Consider the following 15,628-nt stretch of genomic DNA (forward strand, 5'->3'; position numbering starts at 1 on the left):
CTTCGGACTGTGTTACACAGAGAAAAAGATAAAAATAGGGTGTCTGACGCATGCATCCCATGTTGCACGCCAGGAAACAGAATCATTATACCACCAAGTACAGTATTCCAGAGCACGCGTGGAAAATATGCATGGATTTGAACGCGCGAGATCTTTCCTAACAAAGAAAAATACTCAGTCCCCCTTTTCCCCCTTCCCATTTTACATCTGTCTTGTTCGATATTCCCTTTACCTGTTGACAAATCTAACAGCCCGGAGTACCACAGCTCTGCCTTTACTGCCACCGCTCCCCTCGTAGTCCTGCTGAACGATGTGACAGTAGTAATGCTCACCTATATTTTGAGGGAGCTGCAGAATATTCTCGCTGCACCCAGCTGAGAGTAAGCAAAATCTTGCCCGTTCTCCAGACATCTGCAGCATGCCGAAAACTCGCAAAGCTCAGCGCTGTCTGTCACAGAAGTTGTGCACTGGGTGCATAATCTAAAATTAGTCATCCACAGTATGTGCCCCTTTAAATGTTAATCCTTGCATCATTTTCTTTTATTGCTTCTGTTGGCATACGTGATTATGTGACATAATATAAAAGTAAATAATGTGATGCAATGGGTAAAACTCAAAGGGAAATACATATCAGATATCGGATGCCTCCTACCGCAGAATATGAAATAAAACTTACAGTGAGTTGAGAGTGAGGATTTTGCCTGTTTTGAGGGCAGCAAAACCAACCGTATAGTGATTACATTAGTCTTTCTGGGTGTTTTTGACACCTCCCAGCTCTTGAAAATTCATGTTCGTTCAGTGCTGTAGCCACTACTTGTCTTCAGGTGCAGAAGTAGCTGTCAGGGAGTAAGTAACTGTGGGTAATAGATCCAAAGCAAAGCCCAGCAGGGCTGTACGACAGGGCCTTTAAAAAAAAACAAACATAAATTTAGTTTAAAGATCACAAGCCTTAAAAAACAATGCAAAACATGCATCTGAGATCTTACTATTTATTTTCAGCATGTGAACCCTTCTCGGGGGAGGGCAGGTACGCAAAGCTGAGGACTTTGGGTGTTCAGTTGCCTCCTGGTAGGAAACCTGTGGGAAAAGCACAAGCTGAGACTCAGCAGTAGGTTGTGAGATACGGCAGCAGCTGAGTTCAGATTTAAAGATAAAGCCTGAAATAGCAGAACCCAATGCAAGACCAACATTTTTTGACCCCTTTCTCTGGATTCAGTAAAACATATGGGTACCTCGGTGTGCGATTTAGCTTTTGCTGAATTGAGGTTTGAGTTACTCGCTAGTCTATTTTTACCTTTTAAGCAGCCTTGTAATTCAATATGTGTTTGTTTTAATTTTACACTCTCCATAAAAAGCACCGTCCATGACGAGTTGGAGAAGTGACCACTGGTAATGCATAGAAATTTAATCGGCTGGTGTGTCACACTGTCTTACTTTTCCCCCCTGCAAACCTGCGTGCCGCTTGCGATCAAAAATACCCCACGATACCCTGCGTCTCCTCTGTCACGTCAGCTTTGCTGCTGAGGCTCTGGAGATGCTGAGGTGGGGTGAGATCAGACCGGGCCGAATCCAGGTCACTCCACCAGCCCGCTCGCTCGCGCCGGTGACGGTAGTGAACAGCCAGGGCTGCAAGGCGGGGTGCACGGGGTGGTGATGAGTAGGACGGTGGCTTCCCCGTGGCCGCCCGCTGTGCCAGGAGCACACCTGCGATCGCCCGCCGGCAGCTCGGGCTGCATCTCCACCTATGGGGCTTAAAGCCAGAAAGCCCTCTTTTTGCAGTGTAGCGCTAATGTTGGTGTCAGGGGCCGTAGGAGGTGGGTGTTCCGTGTGGGGCTGAACCGAGATGTGGAGCCCACGGCACCCTGCTGAAGGCAACGCGCAGGCTTGGCTCTGCTTTTCTCTCTCCGTCATTTTGCCAATACCACAGATTTTCAAACCGCTGCTAATGTGTTTTAAATTTGACAACGCTGATATGGAAACCCCCATATCATATCACAACCCCCTGGCTCCGAGCTGCCTTCGTGTGGTGTCTCAGCAATGCAGAGCTGATAAAATACTGGAGTGCTAGAAATGAGCTGCCTCCTCCTGTCCCTGCGTCCTCCCGGCATCCATGCGCTTTAGGTAAGGATGTAAAAATTGCTACACCAAATCAAACAAATTAAAGTGCTTCTGTTTTCCTCTTGGCTCTTCTGACCAAAGCATTGGGTGAAAAATCTGCAGTATGCCCAATTAGTGATAGAAGATGTGTCTAGGTACAGCGTCCTTCCTTGCTCATGCATTGGTTACCGTGGTACCTGAAACATTGCCATTATGCATTCCTGTTGCCATCAGTGTGTTTGATAGCAGTGGGAAGACTTTGTGCCTCTGTTTGCACTCGCCAGAATTTTGCAGTGCTCAAGGAGCAAAAGCGACTGAAGATCTTTGTTCTTAATAGCATTCCTGCTGCCAGATGGTAAAAAACTCCGGAGAGATAGGTCTTACGTTATTATGAAGCCACAAATTACTTTTTAAGATTTAAGGAGAGTGAAAGCAATCAAAACACAAATATTAACAACATTTGATACAGGTTTCACCACTTTCTTTCAGCTTTATTTAGCTTTGGACTTGCATGCTCCGTAAATGAAAAATGTTGCTCCTCACCGAATTATGATCAGTGGTCTAATTTTGATCTATCAGATTTAGTGATGGTGCAGTGATGGTGGATAACTCATGGCCAAACCCACCTGAACCATTCGCAGGGGAAACTAAACCTACAACAAAGCGAGCAGGTTTGCTCTGCGATGGCACATCTCCTGGGACAGCCCACCTTGCCCGCACTCCTCTCTCCTATAGTTGCTGCATCCTCCCTTCCCTTAGGATGGGGCTTCGTGGCTAACTACTGCGAGATAACTATTTTTGTGAAACTCATTTCCCAGCATCAGGCGGCAGTGTTAAGCAGAGGTTGGAGCTCTCCCCAGACACCTCCACCCGTGGTCTCCTTTGCACCAGTGTGAACCCAGAGTAGCTTCTTCAGGAGATGGTGGGGATGAGGCCAGACTCTGCTCCTCCTCTGTCCCCAGCCTGTGGCAGAAATAACTCTTGTCATCAGAGCGGTCACTGTAACATGGATGAGGTTCAAGTCAGGCCCAGTAGCTTCAATGAGATTTTTGTGCGATTATAACAAGAATTTGACACACATGGTGAGCTACTAGTCATGTATATGTGATCTGTCTCCACGCTGTCCCAGGAGGTATTTACCAGCATAAAAATCAGTTAATGAGGGGACGTGTCCTGAGCAGCAGCCTGCTGCTGCACGAGGGATGACCTGGGAAGCTCGGGGATGGATGAGCTGTGTCCTTTCCACTTGCAGGCTCCATTGGTTTTGCCACCCTCAGTACTGGGAGGGAACATTGAGTTCATTGTGTTTTTTTGTTGAATGCCACGGCAGAATTTATACAAAGTCTTCTGTGGACGTAGCGGGAGTGCTCAAAAGCTCACCCCACCTAAAGTGCCTCAGGTCCTTTAGGGTAATGAGGCATTTTCTGAGTGCACCTTTTTATTGTACCAATATTACGTTACAGGAAAAATGGAAGGGTGGAACTTAACACATAGCACCTGTCACAAGTTCTCTCCTTGAATTAGGCTCTCCTGCTTATAAAAATTTAATTGATTCCTAGCAGTTTATGTGCATGGTGCTCAGTGGGCGTTTTCTGTTCTCTTGCCAGCTACATGGTTACTTAGAAAGCGAGCCGCTCACGCTACAGCTGTTCATTGGGACTGCAGACGACCGCCTGCTGCGACCCCATGCTTTCTACCAGGTTCATCGAATCACCGGGAAGACCGTTTCTACCACCAGCCACGAAACAATACTTTCCAACACCAAAGTCCTGGAAATTCCACTTCTTCCAGAGAACAACATGAGAGCAATGTAAGACCCAGGCACCGTATCTGACTCCTAGCAGTTTCCTCTTGGTTGCTCTGCTTGATTTCTTCTGTGTTGTTTTTTATTTTTTTGTACACAATTTTCCTTTTTCCTATTTTTTTTTAAAGGTCTCTCTCTAATAGTAGGTTTTCACAACTTTGCCCCTAATCAGCTTAACAACAAAATGAACTTCACAAATATTTACGACAACTGATGGCTTTCATTCTAGAGTTTCAGCCAATGTGCTTATTTGCCATTTAAAATAAGTATCTCAGTTACCAAGCTGTAAATATCTCCTACCTCAGCTCCTGCATTTAGTTTCTAAATATGACACCTCTTGCTCCTATACGCACTAGCACAAGGAACAGGGCCTATTAAAATTTATCTTTGGATGTCAAAGGAAACTCTTAGAGAGCATTTCCAAGTACCCTAGTGTTCTTTTCAGACGAATAAAACCACTCTTATTTCTTACATAATAAAAATCAGCATTTTTCATGGCATTAGTTTAGAAGCAAAGCTTGTAGAACTAACAAGGGGAGTAAAGGTGATACAACTTACAGATTGGAGTTATTAAACTGGGATAAGTTTAGTCCTATGCAGAAAAGCAGGCACGGATGTCTAAGGATCTCTGAATTAGCAGGAGTCTGAGTGATAATTAAGTGCCCCGTAGGTCCGTTACACACAGGTAAATTTCATTACAGGACTATGAATAAAGGGTCAAATATCCCTCTGTGTATGTGACATACATGAGACCCTCCACATTATTTAATCCTGTCCTCCCTGCCCCCCTCATTCAAATGATCCTAGCCCTTATCTGAGTTGTCTCCCCCCTCCTTCAAATGATCCTAACCCTTATCTGAGGTGTCTTGCATTGGGAGGAATTTGTGTGTGCTTGCGTGCACGTACATCTCTCGGTGTGTGTATAAATGTGAATGTATTCATATTTATATATAGATGCATGCACCTTTGTGCGTATGTATGGGGAGATAGAAAGATAAGTAGGTAGATGGACAGAAAGCAAGCAAGAAATCCTGGCCCCACCAAACCAAATACCATGGGAAAATCCCAGGGAGCTTACTAAAATCACAATTTCACTCCTTCTTATTCATAGTTTTTCGCGCCTTAATGAAATGAAAAATGATATCAGACACCTGAAGTCCTTCCGCAGGTAGTAGTTATTAGAAGCTGGCTTGCAGTGTCATGTACAACATGCCCCAGAGTGCCTCATGTAAATAGAAGAGCTAGAATGTGTTTAGCTGCATTGCCAGCCAGGCTTAGGGTGATCACTCAAGACCTGAGGACCTTTGTCAGTGCATTGTGTTAAAAGTCATGACACGCCTGCAAAATTATTGGCCCCATTTGCTGTCATCGTAAGCTGGCATGACTCCATTGAGGTTACTGAAATTTCAACAGTTGGTACCCACGCGATATTTATTTGGTCCTTTATATAACATTTTGAATAACATTTTTGGCCATCTAGAAACATTATTACTGTTTCAATCATCTTTCTCCCTAGAATAAAGGTAGTTGCACAGTTTGGGAGCCAAGCTGAATATTTTCGTGACATGCGTGCCAGATCGTAGTAGAGCTCTCTCAAGAACCACCAACAATGCTTTGGCATATGTAAGCCTTACACGTCAGTAGTCTGAAACCTCATGTAGCACTAACAATGAATTGAAATTTGGAGCAAACACTTTTCTCGCACATACTTTGTGTATTCAGGCCTTGGTTCAGTGAAACACTGACTCTCGTCTGCACATTTAAACTTTTGCACATTTAGCTACTCCTATTGACTTTAGATTTTAATGTCCATGACTTTACAAGCCTGAATTCAAATGCTTTTTCTCCTCTGAACTTTATTGGCTCTGAACTAATTGTCATTAAGTACTTTTTGTTTATTTTACAAGTGTTGCTATAGGAGAGACAATTTTGAGAGGCGCACTGTTTCTTCCGTATGTTATGGATCTTTGCGTAGAATTTTGACATGGGTACAAATATTTCATAATTCGTATGGCTTCACCTGCTAATATGCATTGTTGAGAAGCTTTAATACTTTCATTAGTTTCTTTGATCGTATCAGCAAGGGCCTTTTTGTTATTCTGAAAGCCATACTTTAGAAAAAACGTAGATCAAACCCATGCTGCCATAGTTCTTGTTTGCAGTTTACTTCAGAACAGAGCTTCAAAGATCTGGAGGTGGAATTAGACTCTTTGAATGCAAAACAAAATTAAACTATGCATATTCAGTGTAATAAAATGATGCCAGAGACCAGTACCCAGAAGAAACTGCCATGTAGGCTTTGTAGTCATGCCAAAGCAGAGGTATTTTTGCAGTGGGTTTTTGAGTGCGTATGTTTATATATCTTTTGTTCTGGAAACTTCCTCTATTGAAATTTGCTTTGACAAAAATCCTGACTTGTAAACTCATCCAGGAGAAAACCAAAGTTAAAAAAAGGAGAGAAGGGTCAGAAATAGTAATAGTTCTACCTGATGAAAAGCACGTTTTTTCCTAATGTGGAGGGAGGACTCTGAGTTTAGGTTTTTTCATGCAGAGCTTCAGCTCAACGCTCAGCTTGGGCATATTTCCAACTCATTTAAATATAAAAACATTGACAGTAGAACTGACCTCAGGGAGAGCTGTGCTCATTAATAAGCATTTTCAGGACTTTGCCCTAGAATAAAAATCATGTCAGATTTTTCTCCAAGTTAGCTGTAACAAGTGAAATCGTAAGTAACCTTGCGTTCTAGGTTAGTAACACTTTGTGCACTACCATCTCATCCCATTGACTTTTCTAGTCTTACTATTTCTTTGGGCTTTGGTTAATCTGTAAGCACCATCCTTACAGGATTTGTTCGAGAGGAAGGATCTTTCAGATTTTCTTCCTCTGGGAACCGAAGTAACATCCTAAATTTGTGTGCTCAACAGTAGTAGCAGCTACTGTTACAGATAGTAACAGCTACCTGTTACTACAGATAGCCCCAAATCAGCTACTTGCAGATGCAAGTACTAGGCTTAACAAAGTCTGCCGTGTTCAGCCTGGTCATTGGGTCGTGTCTGACTCAGATTTTTAAGAAGGATGTACAGGAGAGAGGGAAGATATTGCACGATCTTGTCTTCTGAAGCCTTCTTGAAATGAATTGAATTGCTCTGTGTTTCCTTTTGGGTAGCATCGACTGTGCTGGGATATTAAAACTCCGAAACTCTGACATCGAGCTGCGCAAGGGAGAGACAGACATCGGTCGAAAGAACACACGTGTGCGGCTGGTCTTCAGGGTTCATATCCCGCAGGCCAATGGCAGGACACTCTCCTTGCAAGTAGCCTCCAACCCCATTGAGTGCTGTAAGTAGCAACAAACATCCTTCTCTTGCTGGGTATTGTGCCACCTCACACGCAGTCTTTGTCCACCGACATGCTATACATTGGTTTTGCTTTACCTGTCTAGTTGGTGAACCTTAATCTACTTTCCAAAAGCACATGGTTTATACTGAAGACAAAAAAAATGTGTAGCTTCGTGCATTGATTTCTATAGGAAAGAACAAAAGTAGAGTGCACTTAAACTAATAGTAGACCTGAGAGTGACAAGGCTTTTTTTTCTGGTGACTCCCTGTCATACAGGTAACTGCTGTAGGAGTTTTGGAAAACAGCTATTGTGTCCTTTTCACTCTCTGTCTCCCCATCATAAAGCAAAAGCCAGCAAACAAAACCCCAACCTCTTTGATGCGGAGCTAGCAGTATACTAGAGCTGACGCACTGGCACAAGCTGCCTGCGGCTTCAGAAAACCTCCAGAAACCAGGTTTCCGCGCTGGGGTCTCTTTGATTGAACAGGCTGCTTTTTATCAGATACACTGGGGCACCTTCCAAAGACACCTGTATCATTCTTGCTCCATAAGCCTCATCAGCCTCCCACACACAAAACAAAACCTTTTTGCTTCGTGTAGCTTCAACACTCCAGCACAAGTGGTGGAAATTGAATTTCAGTCTAACTCCCATGGCTAATTTGGTCAGCTGGATGGACCGAAGCAGTTTTTCAAGGTTTTGGTGGATTCCACAAAGTGGATCTTTCTGATGCCAACAGGGTAGGGAGTAACTTAACATCTGGTGGATAAGTGGGGGGTGAGCTCTGGGGGTGGGGAGCAGAGGGGATGGGGAGGAAGGCTTGACCATCCCTAGCCCTGTGCGTGCTGGAGGGTCGTGTCCGCCCTTGTCCCTGTGTCATTGCCAGGCTGGAGTCCCACACAACATGTCTGGCAGGTCCTGGAGTGTATCAACATTTGATCTCTTGGAGGCATGGTGCTTTTTCAGGGATCGTTAATAGAGAGGCTGTAGGAAAGAGCATCCCTGCATTCCTCTTCCAAAAGCAGTGGCATTTAGACCAACAGTGATAGCTTCTCTCCTTCACAGTCATTCATTTAAATAAACAAATGAGCATTGGCAGTGGGAAGGGAGTTACATTAAGATAAACCTATGTTATTTATGAAGAATAGCAGAGCCTCCTGCTATAGCAGGTAGACTGGCATAAAGCCCTGTCTTCTGTCCAGGATATGTATGAGATGAACAATTTCCCCTTTGTTTCTTATTCAGAGCAAGTTCTAGGCTAACAGGCAAAGCAAAAAATGTGAGGAGTCATGGTTTCATCCTGCTCCTGTTGAAGCTGATGAGAGCTTTTCAATTGCTATGTAGCAGGATAAGGCACAATTTAAATATATCCTGAACTGGTCTGTGCGAAGGTGCCAAGCTCAGGAAGCCAGTAAATTTGTATCAATGAACTGCAGTTTTGAGGGTTGTGTAACAAGCAAAAGTGTGGTACGTGCCTCCTGAAAGGAGCGGAAAACAGGAGAAAAAATAAAATGCTGGTGTTATTTCCAGTGGAGAATGTGGAATAAGCTGGTGCCAAAAGCTTCCTGCTTCTCTTAGTGCATGTGACACCAGGAGAAACCATGTAATCTGGATAAAATGTCACGTCATCCCTTGAAGCACAGCCACACTCACTCCGTGTCCCAGTTGGGAGGGATAAAATATGTGCCACGAGAATACCGGATTCTGTTTGCATGGATCCACGTGTGCTTTGGCACTCAGGTGCTGGTGGAAATACGCTGTCTAAACTGTGAACTTCTGCTGGATCGCGAGGCCTATGGCTGCTGCTGCTGCAAGACAGTTTGCAGAATTGACAATACAGTGTTTAGTGACTGAAACACATTTTGGACATGGATGGTCATCTTGTCATGTGTGTCTTGTAAACACATGGCATATATGTTATAGATAACATAAGAGAAAATTATTTTAAATAAACGAATTTCAATTAAAATACACTTTTTGATACAGTACAGATCAAGCTGAGTTTTAAAACAGATTGTTCTTTGTGAGCCTTTTGAATCTGTACTGCTATGTTTGATAACCCTATTGTTTACGATCAAGGCGCTTGAAAACCAACCATGTTTCCTGCAAACCTTCTGACCTTTCTTTGTTTCTATATCAAACACAGCTTAGCTTATGAGGGTAAGCATTAAGTTACTTACTGATGCAGTATTTACTTATTTTTGTGTGTGTGTGTGTTTGTGGTTGCTTTTTTTTTTTTTATCGTCTTTATAACTCTCCAGCTCAGAGATCTGCCCAAGAACTGCCTCTGGTGGAGAAGCAAAGTACTGACAGCTTTCCTGTTATTGGAGGGAAAAAAATGATACTGACTGGCCATAACTTTCTGCAAGACTCCAAAGTCATCTTTGTGGAGAAAGCACCAGGTATGTCTTTTCAATCTAGACTCCGGTCTGCCTTTTTTCCCCTGTTTTAAAATCTCTGCCAAATGATGAAAGCATAAATACGGTAATGACATTTTCTTCTGCATGTAATATGTTTTCCATGTCACTTGGCAAAGCTGTGAAAGTGATCTGAGCCATGCCTAGTGCTGAGGTTTCACATTATGGCAGGTGTAGTTATAGGTAGGCAATAGCAACACTGAAAGTCGAAGTTGGGCATTTGTTTCTGTAGCAAACCACGGCTGTACCGGGTAGGACCTGTGAAAGGTGTTCAAAATCTCAGGTGGCATGTCTCTGTAAAACCCGCAAGGTGGTGCATCTTGTTAAACCGTTCTGTAATTTGTGGAAGAGGGAGTGGTGTTGCTGGTGATGTGTATGTGCACGTGTCTCCTGTGGCAGTCGAGACCGGTGGCATTTACAATCCGCTGGCTGAGGAGGACTTGCAGCGTGCACGCATTCATTTGAAGGAGATATTTCTGGTTTACCTTGAGGACTGGGGAAGGACTGCCGCCGGCTCCCCCCTTGCACGGCAGTGCTCCTGTAGTGAATTGGTGGTGGGACTGGCCCTCCCAGGGAAGGGTCCCCGACCAGGCGGAAGCAGGGCAAGCGGCATGGGGTGGGAGCTGGGGCTGGAGCAGGAGGTGTCTGCAGGAGCGGTGAGTCACAGGGTGACAATGCATAACACGCGTGAAAGCCCCCACGGGAAAAGGTGGTGGGAGCGGAGCTGTGAGTCAAAGTCAGGCTCTGAAATGAAATCGTTAAGGGTAGTTTTGAGTCTTGCTTTGGAAAGGGTTTCTGTGGTGCTGGCACAAGCTACGGATTCCTCAGCTGCCGGCTGAAACCCCCCCTGAACTTTAAACTGTCTTGGGCGCTCCTCAGGCCTCCTCAGGCTGCCAGCGCTGGCTTTGATGCTGCGCCCGTTTAACCCTCCATATCCACGAGGTTCCCACACCACTTCCCTGCCCAGGGTTGCTGCCGACAGTGCAGGAAGCCGGGCTGCAGGAAGGGATGGGGGGCGAGCAAGGGAGGCTCTGGAGGCAAAGATGTCTGAGTCAGCACGAGCTCAGCGGGCTCAGAAGAGCAGAAGACTTCCCTGAAGTTCCCCACTGGAGTCCTGGGTTGGTGAGGTTTAAGCCACCAAAAGTGCGCGTGGGGCGGAGGTAACGCCCCGGCTCCTCGGCAAAAGCCAGTCAGCGCTGTTCCTGTGACCCCCAAGCGCCGCGCAACGCGCGGTCAGGCTGTGGCTGTGAGATGAGCAGAACACCCTTCTTGTTTCTTAAAAAAGTTAAAAAAAAAGGAAAAAAGGTAGTATTGCAATTAAAAAAACCCTGAACTCTGCTCTTTGCGTAGCGTGAGGGGAGGGAAGAATGTGACTACTTCATATTTAAACTTCCTTCGCTGCACAGAAGTGGGTTAGTGTGACAGGTCAGGAATAAAGTCCTCGATCTGTCTCATTACAGGAAGGAAACCACATTAAAAGGTGCTTTCCTTCACACTTATTTTCTCTCTTCTTCCTTTATTGAGTTGGAAAAATTTTGAAGTATCATGTCCCAAAGGATTATGATGCTGATGCTACTTGCCCACCAGCAGGTACCACAGTGTGGATTTGGACACTGTCTCCCTTAGCATTAAGTACACCAAAAGCAGGATGTTCACTGTATAGCCTTAAATTACAAAAATGCAAAATGGGGCTAGCCCTGTACTTCTTAACCAGACAGATACCTCCCTCGAGCAAAAGGAATTTGAGGCTGCACAAAGACAGCATACAGATAGAAAATAATTTATATAAGTGACATTTTTTAAACATTGTGAGAGGTGAAGGAGTGTACTGCTGCACACTGGGTGTGCTGATGAGGAAGAAAATTATGAAAAGGCCTTGCCTGTCACCCTGAAAAATGGATGGGGTGAACTCCTTGGGTGCATGGGTTGGCAGGATGGACCAGTGCAGGAGTGTCTCTTCTACATGAAAGCACCACCGGAGATCCCCCCGCACTCTTCCCCCTGGCATGGAGTGAGGGGCGACACTGCAGGAGTCAGTCAGTGAGCTGCTATCATTGAAGTGTAATCAAGATCATTAAGTCAGTATTGAAAGATCTGATCTGAAACTGTCCTGCCTGGTTTTAGTGGTCTCACGGTAGATTTGTTGCAGTTGCGGGGCAGTACTGCCTCACGGAGGTACACTGCAGGGGCCGAGCCTTTGAAGTCGAGAGTGTTCAGCATCTCCAGGAGCTTCAGTCGTGTCACTAGGAATGGCACACAAAAACCAAAGTTGCCGGCTGATCTGGGCTGGGCAATTTCTAGGGCTTCTGTGATGAGTTGTGTGCTACGTTGCCTAACAGCTCGAAGCATTGGAAACAAACAAGCGCGATGCATCATTGTCTCAGTGGCAAAGTGCTCCGGCCCAGTTTTTGAGCAGAGTCACTGTATTTAATGTCAAATGAACAAGCATTAGCAGCCTTCACTTTTGAAAACCAGCACACGGTGTTTCTTTCCCTTTCAGCTCTTGCATGTCTATGAAAGTAGGTCAAGACAGGGAACACCAGCATAGTTTCTCTTTCTCTTAGAAAGCTGGTTATGAACTTTTGTGATTAGCTGAAGATATTCCTTAGTTTTGCTGCTGTTACCACTTTTGTTTTTTAATTCAAAATGTTAATCACGTTCCTGGTGGGTAGCAGCCAAACGCAGCTATTACAAAGTAATAGATCACAGGAATCATTGCACTCATAAAGAGAACATATCTTTTATATAAAATTTAAATATTATACTACATGAGCTCATGTCGTCAGTCCTCACTCAGGCAAAGTCCCCAAGCCGGGAGGCAGTCTCCGGGAGCTTGTCTAATTCATGCTAGTCTGCATACTTAATTGGTTAATGTAAGGAGTTCGAGAACACTTTTTGTTCGCCTTCCCCCCCCCCCCCCTTCTGTCTGAATAATTTCTTTAATTCTGCCTAGTGCATTGTGGTCCGCTGAATGTTTTTCCAAGCATGAGTCCCAAGCTCTCCGTCTTCAGGGCTAGCCCTCAGCTGTTGTAGTCTCTGGAGGAATGGCATTATCCTGGCCTCCTTTCGTGGGGAGTCTGTCTGAGCAGTGACTCATACAAGAGGGAATCCCTGAAGAATGATCAAATCAATCCTTCAGCTGGGGAGGCAGCGGCTTGGTGCTTTCAGCTTAACCCCTTACTGGCTGCTTTTTAGCCAAGAAGCGTATGAAACAGAGCAAAATATATTTTGCAGCCCTGCGACTCTGCATCTCACAGAGGAGGAACGAGGCAGCCAAGGGATGAAGGCGCACTGAAAGGACCGTGGGAGGAGCACTGTGAGGACCTCCTCTGAGAGGAGAACCCCTCACGGTGTGGTCCAGCGCTCAGGCAGAAGGCACCCCTTTGGATAAATAATGAGTCTTTTCAGAAGTGGACTAAAATTTGCTCAAGCCTTTTACAGTACCGTAAAAGGTTCTCATGTGTTGAAATGAGTCCTTATTTTATGGAATTTTGGTCAATGTTTTATTGCTTGCACATCAGACCATACTTTCCAGTGATGAACAATGGTATAAAACGATGTCCAAGAAGCCTAGCAGTAGTAAAAAAGTGAATGCTGAATGTGCTTTGAGAGGTTCACTCTTTTAAATTCAGAATTTCCTTAGACTGGGGAGTCCCACGATGACTTTGTCTCTTACAAATTACACTAATAATTGTTTTTCTTATCTTCTTTCACTTTCTGTCTCTCTTTGTAGTCATGCTTTTCTCTTCCTGACTTTCAAAAGGGTCTTGTGAGTCTGTGTGTCATGGTTGTTGGGTGCTAGGTTTAGGACGTCCAATACCAATCTGTTTATCATCAGAACTAGTACTTTCTAAAATATAAAAAAGTCTGCAACTTCTTACTGGCAAGGGCCCTTGATGTCTGTATGCTGGTATTTGCTGTGGAGGCAAGGTGTGCGTTTTAGTTACGAAAGTGGATGAAATGAAGTTGATGTTTGTGGTCTATGGGAGGAGGTGTTTGGCTAGGAGGGACAAAATGTTTCCTGTGTAACATATGCATCTGCAGGAGCACAGATCGTGATCTGGAATTATAATAAAAGACACTGATTTATTTACTTATCTTCTAAAAGCTTTTTATTCCATTTCTAGATTATAAATGTACCAGGCAACAAAAACCTTGAGGGAAGTTCAGAAAATGCAGAGGTGTTTGGAGAATATGTTTTAAGGACTATATATCTGTCAGCTACCTTTTTTTGGTAACAGCTTCTGCAAACACTGTGTATTTGTTGTTCAAAGCTAGTTTTCTGAAGGTAATACGAGTTACTGAACATAAAGCAGCACAAAAGCCTAACAGAAATGACCAGACTGCTGGCTCCTAGTATATCAGATTATAATTAGTGATCTATAAAACTGAGTGCAGTGGAAAAATCCTGGTTTCTCTTCACTCAGTTCACAAAATGTTTCCTGTAACTGACGAGTGAAAGCTCACTGATGAGACACAAAGGCAATATCCCAAGCACCAAAGCACAGTAAAGTTATGGGTATGTCTTCCTGGCATGCTTTAGGATGTTATGGAGTTGCCCAAGATATGTTGGGATATAGAAAGAGTCTCGCGCTAGGATCTGAAAGAGTTAGTCTACCCCAAAAATTGCTCCTTGCTCAAAAATTGCTCCTTACTCCTGTAGCTAGAATGATTTTGGCACTGTAACTAGCTCAAGTATTTCTGGACTTCACGGATTTGGCCAAGTCTAGACATACCTAAGAGATCAGGTTAAACTGACCGAAATCTTCATTATTGGCAAGTTGTGATCTATGGGAAGAAATGGATATTTGGTGTATTATTATTAATTATCATTCAGTTGAGTTTCCACTAGTTAAGTTCGAGCTCCAAACCCGTTTCTTTGGTTTTGTGCTTGGTGACCAGAGCTCAAGGCAAGAGTTTTAAAGAGCAAAAAGGCAGAAATGTAACACCCAACTTCACTACAGGATTAGTTTCTCAAATAACACTGACTTTGAAATTCTGATTCTGGGCTGTTAATGTTGAGGGCCATTTTGTCCTGCTCAAAGGCCTGCATTTGAGCTTACTTCTGACAAATGCCCCTCCCTGAAGATGTATCACTCTCTTTGATGGATGTTAATAGAGTTCACAATTTGTAACGCTGTATCTCTGAGTAACTCCAGGCTTACAGACTTCAATGGTTTTGAACATGTTGTTTGTTAATTATTCAGCCTTCAAATCAACAGTGATCCTAGCACCTACACACTCTGTAACCTAACTGCGTAATACCCCAGTTATTGCTTCAAACTGTTCATTCTGCTGTTGTTTTTATTTTGTTACATGGATTTTTCTGTCAAAACTGTTCCTCTTCCCTGCTGGAACAGGTTTTGCTCTTAGAACATGAAGGTGCTGACATGGCATGGTAATAGTTATACTAGAGCAGATGAAAGATAGCTGGGTGAAATCACCAAATTTTTTGGTGTATATGCCAAAGGAAATCACACTTTTCTGTATGTATTTCAGATGGGAAAACTTACAGTTTGCCTCCCGTTAGATGTGTGGTCAGGCTTGGTCAGCCGAATGTTTGCACAAAGTAAATGCGATATGGAAAAGAAGGAAGCTGGATGAATTTAAGCATTTCACAGGTTTTTTGTTCCTCTCGAATTTCACTGTGTCTGGCAAAGATTAGAATCAATCAGTTGCTGCTTTAAGGTACAAATGTCGGCCTGAGAAATTCAGTTCTGTTTCCCGTATGTTGTGTGAGCAGAACTTACCTTGTTGTATGGCAGGTAACTCAAATGCAGTATTTTAGCTTCAGGAGAACTTATAAAAAGTTCTGGAAAATGATATGTTGATGAAACATTTGAGTGGCATGTGGATGGAATGGATGCATGTGGGCTTTTTGGTTTGACTCAGCTACGCTTTGGAGCTCAGGGTTTGGAGTCTGTTTTGACGTGATGTGATGTGATGGAGAGACGGGTGACCTGAGTCTTGGC

General features: G+C 44.0%; 1 protein-coding gene across 4 annotated transcripts in view; it reads left to right on the forward strand.

Annotated features, from left to right (window-relative positions):
* The window catches only part of NFATC1 (nuclear factor of activated T cells 1), a 117,332-nt gene that overhangs the window by 42,223 nt on the left and 59,481 nt on the right, over positions 1-15,628 (forward strand). For all 4 annotated transcript variants that reach the window (XM_076330655.1, XM_076330656.1, XM_076330657.1 and 1 more), the window contains exons 4-6: positions 3,705-3,907; positions 7,069-7,241; positions 9,501-9,641. In XM_076330655.1, the coding sequence (XP_076186770.1) occupies positions 3,705-3,907; positions 7,069-7,241; positions 9,501-9,641 (517 nt within the window). The remainder of the gene's footprint in view (positions 1-3,704; positions 3,908-7,068; positions 7,242-9,500; positions 9,642-15,628) is intronic.

The sequence above is a fragment of the Aptenodytes patagonicus genome, chromosome 2 (assembly GCF_965638725.1).
Source record: "Aptenodytes patagonicus chromosome 2, bAptPat1.pri.cur, whole genome shotgun sequence".
NCBI classification, from domain to species: Eukaryota; Metazoa; Chordata; class Aves; order Sphenisciformes; family Spheniscidae; genus Aptenodytes; species Aptenodytes patagonicus.